Below are 15,609 nucleotides of genomic sequence, written 5' to 3' on the forward strand. Positions count from 1 at the left end.
TCAACAGCCAATGGTTGATAAGCACTGGAAGCTCAGGGGTTAAAGGTGAAAGGTTGACTATACTGTAAAGATAGGTGTGCTGTGTTGCAATGTCGTTAATACACTTTGGCATTTGACTACTTTTGTACTACGTGAAAATTGAGAAGTGCCGTATCATTCCTTCCGTAGCCGCGGGGGCAGTGTTGTCTCTTGGGTCCTTAATCTGATCCCTAGACTTTTACATTTTTATTTATTTAACTAGGCAAGTCAGTTAAGATACAACTTCTTATTTACCTTGACGGCCTACCCGGGGAACAGTGGGTTTGTACAGATTTTTTACCTTGTCAGCTCTGCTGGGATTCAAATCATCAAAAGTAGCCTATTTTGCATTGAGAACCAAATATAATCACTGTTCAAACAGTAAACCAAACAACAAGAATCTGCCCACCCAAAAAAGGTATTTTGTTGATAAGTAACAACTTGTGATTCCAGGCTATTGTGAAATGGTAGAACATGCAGTAGCCAGCTAGCTAGCCATGTGATTTTTTCCCCCCATGACCAAAACATGGTGTTTTGTTTGTTTTAGCTGATATGGGAATGAAGACACAAGCAGCATATCAAACCGGAATAATATTTATGTCACGTTCTGACCTTTATTTTCCTTTGTTTTGTCTTTAGTTAGTATGGTCAGGGCGTGAGTTGGGGTGGGCAGTCTATGTTATGTATTCCTATGTTTAGGTTTGTCAATTGGCCCGATATGGTTCTCAATCAGAGACAGGTGTTTTGCATTGTCTCTGATTGGGAACCATATTTAGGTTGCCTGTTTTCACTGTTGGTTTGTGGGTGTTTGTTTCCTGTGTCTGTGTTCGTGCCACACGGGACTGTTTCGGTTAGGTTACTTTGTTATTTTGTATATTTTGTCGTGTTCAGTGGATTATATTAAAACATGGACACTTACCACTCTGCGTCTTGGTCCGATCCCTGCTACACCTCCTCTTCAGACGAAGAGGAGGAAATCAGCCGTTACAATTTAAGGTTACACCGACAAGTAGAATAACATTTAAGGTTACACCGACAAGTAGAATAACATTTAAGGTTACACCGGCAAGTAGAATAATATTTAAGGTTACACCGACAAGTAGAATACTATTTAAGGTTACACCGACAAGTAGAATAATATTTAAGGTTACACCGACAAGTAGAATAATATTTAAGGTTACACCGACAAGTAGAATAATATTTAAGGTTACACCGACAAGTAGAATAATATTTAAGGTTACACCGACAAGTAGAATATTATTTAAGGTTACACCGACAAGTAGAATAATATTTAAGGTTACACCGACAAGTAGAATAATATTTAAGGTTACACCGACAAGTAGAATAATATTTAAGGTTACACCGACAAGTAGAATAATATTTAAGGTTACACCGACAAGTAGAATAATATTTAAGGTTACACCGACAAGTAGAATAATATTTAAGGTTACACCGACAAGTAGAATAATATTTAAGGTTACACCGACAAGTAGAATAATATTTAAGGTTACGCCGGCAAGTAGAATACTATTTAAGGTTACGCCGACAAGTAGAATAATATTTAAGGTTACGCCGACAAGTAGAATAATATTTAAGGTTACGCCGACAAGTAGAATAATATTTAAGGTTACGCCGACAAGTAGAATACTATTTAAGCTTACACCGACAAGTAGAATAATATTTAAGGTTACACCGACAAGTAGCATAACATTTAAGGTTACACCGACAAGTAGAATAATATTTAAGGTTACACCGACAAGTAGATTAATATTTAAGGTTACACCGACAAGTAGAATAACATTTAAGGTTACACCGGCAAGTAGAATAATATTTAAGGTTACACCGGCAAGTAGAATAATATTTAAGGTTACACCGACAAGTAGAATAATATTTAAGGTTACACCGACAAGTAGAATAATATTTAAGGTTACACCGACAAGTAGAATAATATTTAAGGTTACACCGACAAGTAGAATAATATTTAAGGTTACACCGACAAGTAGAATAATATTTAAGGTTACACCGACAAGTAGAATAATATTTAAGGTTACACCGACAAGTAGAATAATATTTAAGGTTACACCGACAAGTAGAATAATATTTAAGGTTACACCGACAAGTAGAATAATATTTAAGGTTACACCGACAAGTAGAATAATATTTAAGGTTACACCAACAAGTAGAATAATATTTAAGGTTACACCGACAAGTAGAATAATATTTAAGGTTACACCGACAAGTAGAATAATATTTAAGGTTACACCGACAAGTAGAATAATATTTAAGGTTACACCGGCAAGTAGTATAGTATTCAAGGTTACACCGACAAGTAGTATAATATTTAAGGTTACACCGACAAGTAGAATAATATTTAAGGTTACACCGACAAGTAGAATAATATTTAAGGTTACACCGACAAGTAGAATAATATTTAAGGTTACACCGACAAGTAGAATATTATTTAAGGTTACACCGACAAGTAGAATAATATTTAAGGTTACACCGACAAGTAGAATAATATTTAAGGTTACACCGACAAGTAGAATAATATTTAAGGTTACACCGACAAGTAGAATAATATTTAAGGTTACACCGACAAGTAGAATAATATTTAAGGTTACACTGACAAGTAGAATAACATTTAAGGTTACACCGACAAGTAGAATAATATTTGCCAGGGCATTTTTTTTTTTTTTATCTGATTATTTCACATGGAGATGTGGGAAGGTAAAAAGGCTAGCTATACCTTACTAGGTGTTTATCCATGCTAAAGCCAGGCTGCCAACTAGCTACTACTAACAAGGAAGGTGACTCTTCTTTGCTTTCACCAATTCACAAAAAAAAAAAAACGTTGCAATCGTCCTCTTGTGAATGGGAGTGGGACCGGGAGTGGGACCGGTAGTGGGACCGGTAGTGGGACCGGGAGTGGGACCGGGAGTGGGACCGGTAGTGGGACCGGTAGTGGGACCGGGAGTGGGACCGGTAGTGGGACCGGTAGTGGGACCGGGAGTGGGACCGGTAGTGGGACCGGTAGTGGGACCGGTAGTGGGACCGGTAGTGGGACCGGTAGTGGGACCGGTAGTGGGACCGGGAGTGGGACCGGTAGTGGGACCGGTAGTGGGACCGGGAGTGGGACCGGTAGTGGGACCGGGAGTGGGACCGGGAGTGGGACCGGTAGTGGGACCGGTAGTGGGACCGGTAGTGGGACCGGGAGTGGGACCGGTAGTGGGACCGGTAGTGGGACCGGGAGTGGGACCGGTAGTGGGACCGGTAGTGGGACCGGTAGTGGGACCGGGAGTGGGACCGGTGGGACCGGGAGTGGGACCGGTAGTGGGACCGGGAGTGGGACCGGGAGTGGGACCGGTAAGGAGTGGGACCGGTAAGGATATCATGTTTCCAAAAGGAGTCCACTGCTCCGGGAAATCCCCCTCCACCTACACGCATGCACACACGTAGATAAACGGATTGAAAGCTTGTATAGTAACCTTAAGTGTTGCCTTAGGCTTGGCCTCTGGCATCATGTGACTCTATGGAACACGTGTAAACAAGTAGAAGTTGAAGAGAATCTGTCCTGAGTGACAGGTTCAAACTGGTTCATGTCCCCGTCAGTAACTGATCTGAGAGAACAAACTCATTTAAACTCATTTAGTCAGAATTTAAAGAACAGACAGGTTTGGTTTAACTCATTATCTTATAATAATAACAATTCATAATTATATATAATTACCAGATAACACTGAACCGTGTGTGTGTGTGTGTGTGTGTGTGTGTGTGTGTGTGTGTGTGTGTGTGTGTGGTCTTCCTTTGAAGTCTACAGTGATATAAACAGATAAGAAACATAACACACAGTTATAGATGTTTGATGGAATGATGTTCTCCACAGTTATAGATGTTTGATGGAATGATGTTCTCCACAGTTATAGATGTTTGATGGAATGATGTTCTCCACAGTTATAGATGTTTGATGTCCCCACCATCCTCCTCCTCTCCTCTCCTTTCCCACCATCCTCCTCTCCTCCTCTCCTCTCCTTTCCCACCATCCTCCTCTCCTCCTCTCCTCTCCTTTCCCACCATCCTCCTCTCCTCCTCTCCTCTCCTTTCCCACCATCCTCCTCCTCTCCTCCCTCAGGACACAACAGACCAGAATGTCTCTTTTCCTCTGTTATTCTAGCTTTTCCTCAGAATAAACCGGGATTTCCGGGGAAAAGCAGGACTTTTGTGATTTCTTGGGGAAGGAAGGAGAGAAAGAGGGAGGGAGAGAGGAAGAGGGAGGGAGAGAGGAAGAGGAGGGAGAGATGAAGAGGAGGGAGAGAGGAAGAGTTATTAGGCCTCTCTCTCTCTCTCTCTCTCTCTCACACAGGCCATATCTGCTGCTGTGGAAAACCTAGCCTTATAAACTCTGAGGAGTGTGTGTGGTAGAGTACACATGTTTAACTCCTCACTGTACTGCTTTACAGAAACTCTCTTGATGAAGTCGAGACAACGGTACAAATTTAAACTAGTTTCCTTTAAAATACTAGGTGCACTTGATTTAGTGTCCCTGGCATGATGTACCATACTGTGGTGGTTGGGTATGAGTCAGAGATACAGAAAGACATGACAGAGCAATTAGGTCACAATCAGGGTTACCTAGGAGACGGAACAGACGTTAGACGTGTTGGCGTGACGACCTGATCTGGACTAACACAAACAGAGAGGGAGGGGGAGAAGAGAGAAACGAAGGGGTAATGAGGGAGAAAGACATGACAGAGAGAGAGAGAGAGACAAATAGTGATGAAAGAATGAGAGAAGAATATGTCGATTAAACAAAAAACAAATGTAATCTGAGTCAGGCAGGAATGTCACTGAAGGCATGCCAAATGGCATTCTAATCCCTATGTAGTGCACTACATTTGACCACTACCATAGGGAATAGGGTACTACATTTGACCACTACCATAGGGAATAGGGTACTACAGTAATGTCCATTCCTCTGTCTGCTATAACTACAGTAATGTCCATTCCTCTGTCTGCTATAACTACAGTAATGTCCATTCCTCTGTCTGCTATAACTACAGTAATGTCCATTCCTCTCTCTGTCTGCTATAACTACAGTAATGTCCTTTCCTCTGTCTGCTATAACTACAGTAATGTCCATTCCTCTGTCTGCTATAACTACAGTAATGTCCATTCCTCTGTCTGCTATAACTACAGTAATGTCCATTCCTCTGTCTGCTATATCTACAGTAATGTCTGCACTGTGTGTGTGTGTGTGTGTGTGTGTGTGTGTGTGTGTGTGTGTGTGTGTGTGTGTGTGTGTGCCCTGTGTTGTTAGAACTGCAGAGGGAAATGCCTATGAGGGATTCCTGAAACTTCTCAACAGAATACCTTGTACTGAGACAACCGGACGGGCAGGTGGACAAGAGGCAGACAGACCGGCTGTGTTACATCACATATTATATATAATCCATATGAAGCCTGGTGCCACCACATATATACTTTATACTGTGTGCCAAACGACACCCTTCATATAGTGCCCTATGGCCCCTTTGTCAACAGTAGTGCACTATATAGGGCAGGGTCCCGGTCCCCCCCCCCTCAACCACCCATGGGTGCACGTTTTGTTTTTACCCTCCCCTCCTTAGCACTACACAGCTGATTCAAATAATCAACGCTTAATGATGATTGGTTGGTTATTTAAATCAGCTGTGTATTGTCAAGGGGCAAAAAAACAACACGGCCACCGGGGGGGGGGGGGGGCTGATATAGGGGGGGGGGGGGGGGGGGGGGGGGGTTGATATAGAGAGTCAGCCACTGAATCACCAGGAAACGAGTCCTCACCGTGTAGTCAAACCTCTCAGAAGTGTCATTTGTACGCTGCTACCAGTAAAATAAAGTTAACTAGTTTCATTTTGAATGTTCTTTTTATCTTGGTGTGCTGAGGTAGGAAGAAGGGATCTGGGGGAGGAGGAAAGGGGGGGGGTGGGTTGTTTACTTTTGGCATCATGTGAGTGGGGAGAGGAGGTGGAGAGGGAGGAGGGGGAGAGAGAGGAGGGGGAGAGAGAGGAGGGGGGAAAGGGCAGACCGATCAACGTTTGGGAGGAGGGGCTTTGGTGGATTTTGTGTTATCGTGACTGTGAGAGAGGGAGGGAGAGAGAGAAGAGGAGGAGAAAGAGATTCAACAAGAGGAGAAAGCTCAGACAGTACCACATAGCTGAGAGGAACTCTACACCAGAACACAACTCTTCTTCTCTACAAATCCAGATAAAGCCTAGTGTTCGCTCTTCAAACAGATTATAACATGGAGACATAAGGGACATCTTTAAAGGACTGCTCTAACTGAGTTTGAGAGACCAGACACCGAAACAAGGTGAGTGACTGTCTAAATGTATGAAGTTATTCACCAACGAACTAGTCATACATCTGTCATGTAAGTAGTTGTTATGATATCGGTGTCAAACCCTCCAGGATCAGCAGAGAGACAGCCCTCGTCCAGGACCAGCAGAGAGACAGCCCTCGTCCGGGACCAGCAGAGAGACAGCCCTCGTCCAGGACCAGCAGAGAGACAGCCCTCGTCCGGGACCAGCAGAGAGACAGCCCTCGTCCGGGACCAGCAGAGAGACAGCCCTCGTCCAGGAACAGCAGAGAGACAGCCCTCGTCCAGGACCAGTAGAGAGACAGCCCTCGTCCAGGATCAGCAGAGAGACAGCCCTCGTCCGGGACCAGTAGAGAGACAGCCCTCGTCCGGGATTAGCAGAGAGACAGCCCTCGTCCGGGACCAGCAGAGAGACAGCCCTCGTCCAGGACCAGCAGAGAGACAGCCCTCGTCCGGGACCAGCAGAGAGACAGCCCTCGTCCGGGACCAGCAGAGAGACAGCCCTCGTCCGGGACCAGCAGAGAGACAGCCCTCGTCCAGGAACAGCAGAGAGACAGCCCTCGTCCAGGACCAGTAGAAAGACAGCCCTCGTCCAGGATCAGCAGAGAGACAGCCCTCGTCCAGGATCAGCAGAGAGACAGCCCTCGTCCAGGATCAGCAGAGAGACAGCCCTCGTCCAGGATCAGCAGAGAGACAGCCCTCGTCCAGGATCAGCAGAGAGACAGCCCTCGTCCGGGATCAGCAGAGAGACAGCCCTCGTCCGGGATCAGCAGAGAGACAGCCCTCGTCCGGGACCAGCAGAGAGACAGCCCTCGTCCGGGATCAGCAGAGAGACAGCCCTCGTCCAGGACCAGCAGAGAGACAGCCCTCGTCCGGGATCAGCAGAGAGACAGGAATTGATTTTGACACCCCTGCGTTATGGCATTGCATACTGTATGACCACAGTACAAACTGTAATATATGTAGGTAGGTCATAAGAGCTACATTAATATACATACGTAGGTTATAGGAGGTTGTAAGATGTGCTGCTATATTTATTAATGTCACCATATGGTACATAATTATACAGTAGGAAACACAGTACTGGAGAGAGACTGCAGGTCAGGGACCGAGGGAGAGAGAGAGAGACAGGGAATAGATAGAGAGACAGGAGAGAGAGAGAGACAGGAGAGAGAGAGACAGGAGAGAGAGAGTCAGGGGGAGAGAGACAGGAGGGAGAGAGACAGGAGGGAGAGAGACAGGAGGGAGAGAGAGGCAGGAGGGAGAGAGAGAAAGGATAGAGGGAAAGGAGAGAGAGAGACAGGAGGGAGAGAGGCAGGAGAGAGAGAGACAGGAGGGAGAGAGACAGGAGGGAGAGAGAGGCAGGAGATAGAGAGACAGGAGGGAGAGAGACAGGAGGGAGAGAGAGACAGGAGAGAGAGAGGAGAGAGAGAGACAGGAGAGAGAGAGAGGAGAGAGAGAGACAGGAGGGAGAGAGGCAGGAGAGAGAGAGAGACAGGAGGGAGAGAGAGAAAGGAGAGAGAGAGACAGGAGGGAGAGAGAGAAAGGAGAGAGAGACAGGAGGGAGAGAGAGAAAGGAGAGAGAGAGAGACAGGAGGGAGAGAGGCAGGAGAGAGAGAGACAGGAGGGAGAGAGAGAAAGGAGAGAGAGAGACAGGAGGGAGAGAGAGAGACATGAGGGAGAGAGACAGGAGGGAGAGAGAGACAGGAGAGAGAGAGAGAGGAGGGAGAGAGAGAAAGGAGAGAGAGACAGGAGGCAGAGAGAGAAAGGAGAGAGAGAGACAGGAGGGAGAGAGACAGGAGAGAGAGACAGGAGGGAGAGAGAGAAAGGAGAGAGAGAGACAGGAGGGGGAGAGTTATGAGAGAGAGAGACAGGAGGGAGAGAGGCAGGAGAGAGAGACAGGAGGGAGAGAGAGAAAGGAGAGAGAGACAGGAGGGAGTTATTTGATTGTTTATGTGTCAGTAATTGAAACAGGATACCAGTGTTCGAGGCAGTCTACTACAGATGAATCTTAATGATCTGTTAGGACAGTAGGGGGTTGGACAGTTCGTTTACAGAAATATAAAGTACAAGAAAACCAAGTTCAGAAATAAAGATTTGTGCCCCTCCACAAATCCTGTCCTTTGTCATATTAGTAATCTTTCCTCTCCATTTTCCCCTTTTCCCCAGAGGACCTGTGGAACCTCCCTAGTGGAATCCTGAATCACTGTGGAACCTTCTTAGTGGAATCCTGAATCACTGTGGAACCTTCCTAGTGGAATCCTGTATCACTGTGGAACCTTCCTAGTGGAATCCTGTATCACTGTGGAACCTTCCTAGTGGAATCCTGAATCACTGTGGAACCTTCCTAGTGGAATCCTGTATCACTGTGGAACCTTCCTAGTGGAATCCTGTATCACTGTGGAACCTAGAACTATCCTGCCTGGAATCCTCCATCTCTACCCTGAACTGTTGAATATGTTCTAGAACAGGTTCTAGAGTCAGAATGGGTTCTACTGTTCCTGTTTCGTCCGTGTTGTTCGTACTGCTGCTGTTCCACACCTCCACAGTGGGACAGTGTCAGAGCCACGGCAGCGTGACAGGAAGTCTCCCTGTCTCAGACCTCTATCCAGCCTTCCACAGTACAGACACCCCCCTGGGTCTGCTACTGGACCCCCAAGACCCCTCCTCATCCCTGGGACTGATACAAGACACCACATCCCTGGACCTCCGTGTCCACATCTCATCCACACCCTCTCCCGACTCTGACCGTGGACACCAACATCTCAAACACGGACGCCATCACTCGTCCTCCAACACGTCGTCCTGGGGAATACGTGTCCAGCCTGTAGTACCTCCTGTCTGCCACCAGGTGACCTTCATAAAGACAGCTTTTAAATACATAAACACAGTGATTAGCTGTGTGATATTCATGGTAGGCATGGTGGGAAACGCCACTCTACTGAGGATTATCTACCTGAATAAGACGATGAGAAACGGACCCAACGCCCTGATCGCCAGCCTGGCTCTGGGGGACCTGATCTATATCACGATAGATATACCCATCAACGTTTATAAGGTAAACAAAAATGACAGATGCCGTATCTTAATTTGATGATCTTGATTTTTTCCTGCACAGCAAGAAATGCAAACTTTTTAGTGTATTCAAGGTTTTTTACCCCCCCAAAAAAAGGCTTGTAAAGTCTGTAATTTCCACTTTGACATGCCTGACTTGATTTGTCCTCACGAAATATGTATCAACCCCGGCAAACATGTCCATGAATTATACTCAGCGTTTCCTGTTGCTGCTATTTTCACTGCTGTGAGAAACTGGCTCAAACTGGCTCAGCAATATCTCACAGAATGAACTCTGGAACCCGAAGCCGGTACCACCGCTTGTTTTCATTGTTCTCCTCTAATCAGGGGACCTTGGACCCCAGGTGGGTGCAACGCTTCCCCACGTTCGTGCCAAGTCGGCCGGATGTCCTTTGGGTGGTGGGCCATTCTTGATACACACGGGAAACTGTTGAGAGTGTGAAAAAAAACAGCAGCGTTGCAGTTCTTGACACATACCGGTGCACCTGGGACCTTACTACCATACCCCGTTCAAAGGCACTTAAATAATTCTGTCTTGCCCATTCCACCTGTCTGTCTGGTCTGGTCTGTCTGTCTGGTCTGGTCTGTCTGTCTGTCTGTCTGTCTGTCTGTCTGTCTGTCGTTCTGTCGTTCTGTCGTTCTGTCGTTCTGTCGTTCTGTCTGTCTGTCGTTCTGTCTGTCTGTCTGTCTGTCTGTCGTTCTGTCTGTCTGTCTGTCCGTCCTTCACTTTGTATCAATAGTGCCCTTTGGATGTCTATGTCAGAGTTCCACAGTCATGTCTCCCAGCTCTGTCTGGTGTCTCTAGAGACCAGTTCCATAGTCATGTCTCCCAGCTCTGTCTGGTGTCTCTAGAGACCAGTTCCACAGTCATGTCTCCCAGCTCTGTCTGGTGTCTCTCTAGAGACCAGTTCCACAGTCATGTCTCCCAGCTCTGTCTGGTGTCTCTAGAGACCAGTTCCACAGTCATGTCTCCCAGCTCTGTCTGGTGTCTCTAGAGACCAGTTCCATAGTCATGTCTCCCAGCTCTGTCTGGTGTCTCTAGAGACCAGTTCCATAGTCATGTCTCCCAGCTCTGTCTGGTGTCTCTAGAGACCAGTTCCACAGTCATGTCTCCCAGCTCTGTCTGGTGTCTCTAGAGACCAGTTCCATAGTCATGTCTCCCAGCTCTGTCTGGTGTCTCTAGAGACCAGTTCCATAGTCATGTCTCCCAGCTCTGTCTGGTGTCTCTAGAGACCAGTTCCATAGTCATGTCTCCCAGCTCTGTCTGGTGTCTCTAGAGACCAGTTCCATAGTCATGTCTCCCAGCTCTGTCTGGTGTCTCTAGAGACCAGTTCCATAGTCATGTCTCCCAGCTCTGTCTGGTGTCTCTAGAGACCAGTTCCATAGTCATGTCTCCCAGCTCTGTCTGGTGTCTCTAGAGACCAGCTCCATAGTCATGTCTCCCATCTCTGTCTGGTGTCTCTCTAGAGACCAGTTCCATAGTCATGTCTCCCAGCTCTGTCTGGTGTCTCTAGAGACCAGTTCCATAGTCATGTCTCCCAGGTCTGTCTGGTGTCTCTAGAGACCAGTTCCATAGTCATGTCTCCCAGCTCTGTCTGGTGTCTCTCTAGAGACCAGTTCCATAGTCATGTCTCCCAGCTCTGTCTGGTGTCTCTAGAGACCAGTTCCATAGTCATGTCTCCCAGCTCTGTCTGGTGTCTCTCTAGAGACCAGTTCCATAGTCATGTCTCCCAGCTCTGTCTGGTGTCTCTAGAGACCAGTTCCATAGTCATGTCTCCCAGCTCTGTCTGGTGTCTCTAGAGACCAGTTCCATAGTCATGTCTCCCAGCTCTGTCTGGTGTCTCTAGAGACCAGTTCCATAGTCATGTCTCCCATCTCTGTCTGGTGTCTCTCTAGAGACCAGTTCCATAGTCATGTCTCCCAGCTCTGTCTGGTGTCTCTAGAGACCAGTTCCATAGTCATGTCTCCCAGCTCTGTCTGGTGTCTCTAGAGACCAGTTCCATAGTCATGTCTCCCAGCTCTGTCTGGTGTCTCTAGAGACCAGTTCCATAGTCATGTCTCCCAGCTCTGTCTGGTGCTGAGTGGTGTTCTGATAATACTGGCCTAAAATAACATGGTGAGACTGACCACACACACGCGTACACATGCCGCACGTACACACACACACACACACACACACACACACACACACACACACACACACACACACACACACACACACACACACACACACACACACACACACACACACACACACACACACACACACACACACACACACTAACACACACACACACACACACACACACACACACACACACACATGAACGCATACACAGCACACACACACTCACAAGCACTCAGCACACACACACACAAGCACTCAGTACACACACAAGCACTCAGCACACACACACACACACACACACACACAAGCACTCAGCACACACACACACACACTCAGCACACACACACACACACACACACACTCAGCACACACACACACACAAGCACTCAGCACACACACACTGAACATGTTTTGTTTTGTGGCAAACCAGAGGATATTTGTTTCATTTCAAACATTGACGTTTCAAACTGTAGGTCTGTCTAGGTCTGTCTAGGCCTGTCTAGGTCTGTCTAGGTCTGTCTAGGTCTGTCTAGGTCTGTCTAGGCCTGTCTAGGTCTGTCTAGATCTGTCTAGGTCTGTCTAGGTCTGTCTAGGTCTGTCTAGGTCTGTCTAGGCCTGTCTAGATCTGTCTAGGTCTGTCTAAGTCTGTCTAGGCCTGTCTAGGTCTGTCTAGGCCTGTCTAAGTCTGTCTAGATCTGTCTAGGCCTGTCTAGGTCTGTCTAGGTCTGTCTAGGCCTGTCTAGGCCTGTCTAGGTCTGTCTAGGTCTGTCTAGGTCTGTCTAGGCCTGTCTAGGTCTGTCTAGATCTGTCTAGGTCTGTCTAGGTCTGTCTAGGTCTGTCTAGGTCTGTCTAGGCCTGTCTAGGCCTGTCTAGGTCTGTCTAGGTCTGTCTAGGTCTGTCTAGGTCTGTCTAGGTCTGTCTAGGTCACTATTCTCTACATAGTCCACTACCAGAGTGTGTTACAAGCAGTGGTTAGGGTTAGGGCACTAAACGGGGAATAGGTGTCTAAGTGGTTTGGGAATATTTGCCTCCAGTGTTTAGATATAACTGTTCCCTCCTCTGGGAGAAAAACCTTGGACAGAACTCCTCTCCTCTCCTCTCCTCTCCTCTCCTCTCCTCTCCTCTCCTCTCCTCTCCTCTCCTCTCCTCTCCTCTCCTCTCCTCTCCTCTAATCCTCCTCTCCTCTAATCCTCCTCTCCTCTCCTCTCCTCTCCTCTCCTCTAATCCTACCCTCCTCTCCTCTGTATTTTAGCTGCTGGCTGGCTCATGGCCGTTTGATGACAGCTTCATTGGTCTGTTCCTCTGTAAACTGTTCCCCTTCCTGCAGAAAGCTTCTGTTGGCATCACTGTACTCAACCTGTGTGCCCTGAGCGTGGACAGGTAAGACGCGCACACACACACACACGCACACGCACACGCACACGCACACGCACACGCGCACAACCACGGGCACCTCCACACTGAGATCCCTACTACATAGGGAATAGGGAGCTGTTTGGTCCGTGCTAGAAGGACAGGGAACTGAACTACATAGGGAATAGGGAGCTGTTTGGTCCGTGCTAGAAGGACAGGGAACTGAACTACATAGGGAATAGGGAGCTGTTTGGTCCTTGCTAGAAGGACAGGGAACTGAACTACATAGGGAATAGGGAGCTGTTTGGTCCGTGCTAGAAGGACAGGGAACTGAACTACATAGGGAATAGGGAGCTGTTTGGTCCTTGCTAGAAGGACAGGGAACTGCACTACATAGGGAATAGGGAGCTGTTTGGTCCGTGCTAGAAGGACAGGGAACTGAACTACATAGGGAATAGGGAGCTGTTTGGTCCCTGCTAGAAGGACAGGGAACTGAACTACATAGGGAATAGGGAGCTGTTTGGTCCCTGCTAGAAGGACAGGGAACTGAACTACATAGGGAATAGGGAGCTGTTTGGTCCCTGTTAGAAGGACAGGGAACTGAACTACATAGGGAATAGGGAGCTGTTTGGTCCGTGCTAGAAGGACAGGGAACTGCACTACATAGGGAATAGGGAGCTGTTTGGTCCGTGCTAGAAGGACAGGGAACTGAACTACATAGGGAATAGGGAGCTGTTTGGTCCGTGCTAGAAGGACGGGGAACTGAACTACATAGGGAATAGGGAGCTGTTTGGTCCCTGCTAGAAGGACAGGGAACTGCACTACATAGGGAATAGGGAGCTGTTTGGTCCGTGCTAGAAGGACAGGGAACTGCACTACATAGGGAATAGGGAGCTGTTTGGTCCCTGCTAGAAGGACAGGGAACTGAACTACATAGGGAATAGGGAGCTGTTTGGTCCGTGCTAGAAGGACAGGGAACTGCACTACATAGGGAATAGGGAGCTGTTTGGTCCCTGCTAGAAGGACAGGGAACTGCACTACATTCATGTCAACATCCCACCAGTCCGACATCATCATGATATTAGTGTGATAAGTAAATAACTATAAATAAACATATCTATATATATTAGATATTAGTGTGTGGTGAGATGAGTTATTATATTAGTATATATATATATTAGATATTAGATATTAGTGTGAGGTGAGATTAGTTATTATGTTAGTATATATATATATTAGATATTAGATATTAGTGTGAGGTGAGATTAGTTATTATGTTAGTATATATATATATTAGTGTGAGGTGAGATGAGTTATTATATTAGTATATATATATATTAGTGTGAGGTGAGATTAGTTATTATATTAGTATATATATTAGATATTAGATATTAGTGTGAGATGAGTTATTATGTTAGTATATATATATATTAGATATTAGATATTAGTGTGAGGTGAGATTAGTTATTATGTTAGTATATATATATATTAGTGTGAGGTGAGATGAGTTATTATATTAGTATATATATATATTAGATATTAGATATTAGTGTGAGGTGAGATGAGTTATTATATTAGTATATATATATATTAGATATTAGATATTAGTGTGAGGTGAGATTAGTTATTATATTAGTATATATATATATTAGATATTAGTGTGTGGTGAGATGAGTTATTATATTAGTATATATATATATTAGATATTAGATATTAGTGTGAGGTGAGATTAGTTATTATATTAGTATATATATATATTAGTGTGAGGTGAGATGAGTCATATGAGCGCTGTGTAACTGTTGCTGAAGGGAATTAATCTGTGTGTGTGTGTGTGTGTGTGTGTGTGTGTGTGTGTGTGTGTGTGTGTGTGTGTGTGTGTGTGTTTGTGTGCGTGTGTGTGTGTGTGTGTGTGTGTGTAGGTATCGTGCGGTAGCGTCGTGGAACAGGGTCCAGGGTGTCGGTATACCCCTGTTAACAGCAGTAGAGATCAGCTCTATTTGGCTGTTATCCATTCTGATGGCTGTGCCAGAGGCTATAGGATTCAACATGGTCACCTTTGAGTACAGGTAACACACACACACACACACACACACACACACACACACACACACACGGTTTTTACCTCTGCACATTTATTGTGGTCGATGTTTCGGTTCAAGGCCTTGTTCAGTTTCAGTTTGGTAGTGTGTGTGTTAAGGTAACCCTATTGTTTTAAACAGGAACGTGACCATACGGACCTGCATGCTCAACCCACAGACACCATTCATGACGGTGAGAAGGGGGGAGGGTTTCGTGCACGTGTGTGTTTTTATGTACGGTGCATTCTGAAAGTATTCAGACCCCTTGATTATTTCCACATTTTGTTACGTTACAGCCTTATTCTAAAATGGAGTAAATTGTATTTTTTCCCCTCATCAATCTACACACAATACCCCATCGTGACATCACAATACCACATAATGACATCACAATAGCCCATCGTGACATCACAACACCCCATCATGACATCATAATACTCCATCGTGACATCACAATACCTCGTGACATCACAATACCCCATCGTGACATCACAATAGATGTCAACAGGGTTAACCCGATTAATTATTTGTAGAAACTGATTCTAGATCAGTTTTTGCCCTCTTTAAAAAGTACTCCCCATATAGAGTCTCTGGTCCAAAAC

The 15,609-nt window shown here is 46.0% G+C and overlaps 1 protein-coding gene across 3 annotated transcripts in view; it reads left to right on the forward strand.

Moving 5' to 3' along the window:
* The first annotated feature begins 6,153 nt into the window (after positions 1–6,153).
* Positions 6,154–15,609, forward strand: part of LOC139561403 (endothelin receptor type B-like) — a 17,212-nt gene continuing 7,756 nt past the window's right edge. Inside the window, exons 1-6 of one of the 3 annotated variants that reach the window (XM_071378465.1) lie at positions 6,154–6,367; positions 6,466–7,339; positions 8,543–9,431; positions 12,829–12,956; positions 14,849–14,995; positions 15,149–15,200. In XM_071378465.1, the coding sequence (XP_071234566.1) occupies positions 8,859–9,431; positions 12,829–12,956; positions 14,849–14,995; positions 15,149–15,200 (900 nt within the window). In that variant the 5' untranslated portion in view covers positions 6,154–6,367; positions 6,466–7,339; positions 8,543–8,858. The remainder of the gene's footprint in view (positions 6,368–6,465; positions 7,340–8,542; positions 9,432–12,828; positions 12,957–14,848; positions 14,996–15,148; positions 15,201–15,609) is intronic. The other 2 variants (XM_071378463.1, XM_071378464.1) reach the window with 2 other exon arrangements.

The sequence above is a fragment of the Salvelinus alpinus genome, chromosome 31, assembly GCF_045679555.1.
Source record: "Salvelinus alpinus chromosome 31, SLU_Salpinus.1, whole genome shotgun sequence".
In the NCBI taxonomy this organism is placed as follows: Eukaryota; Metazoa; Chordata; class Actinopteri; order Salmoniformes; family Salmonidae; genus Salvelinus; species Salvelinus alpinus.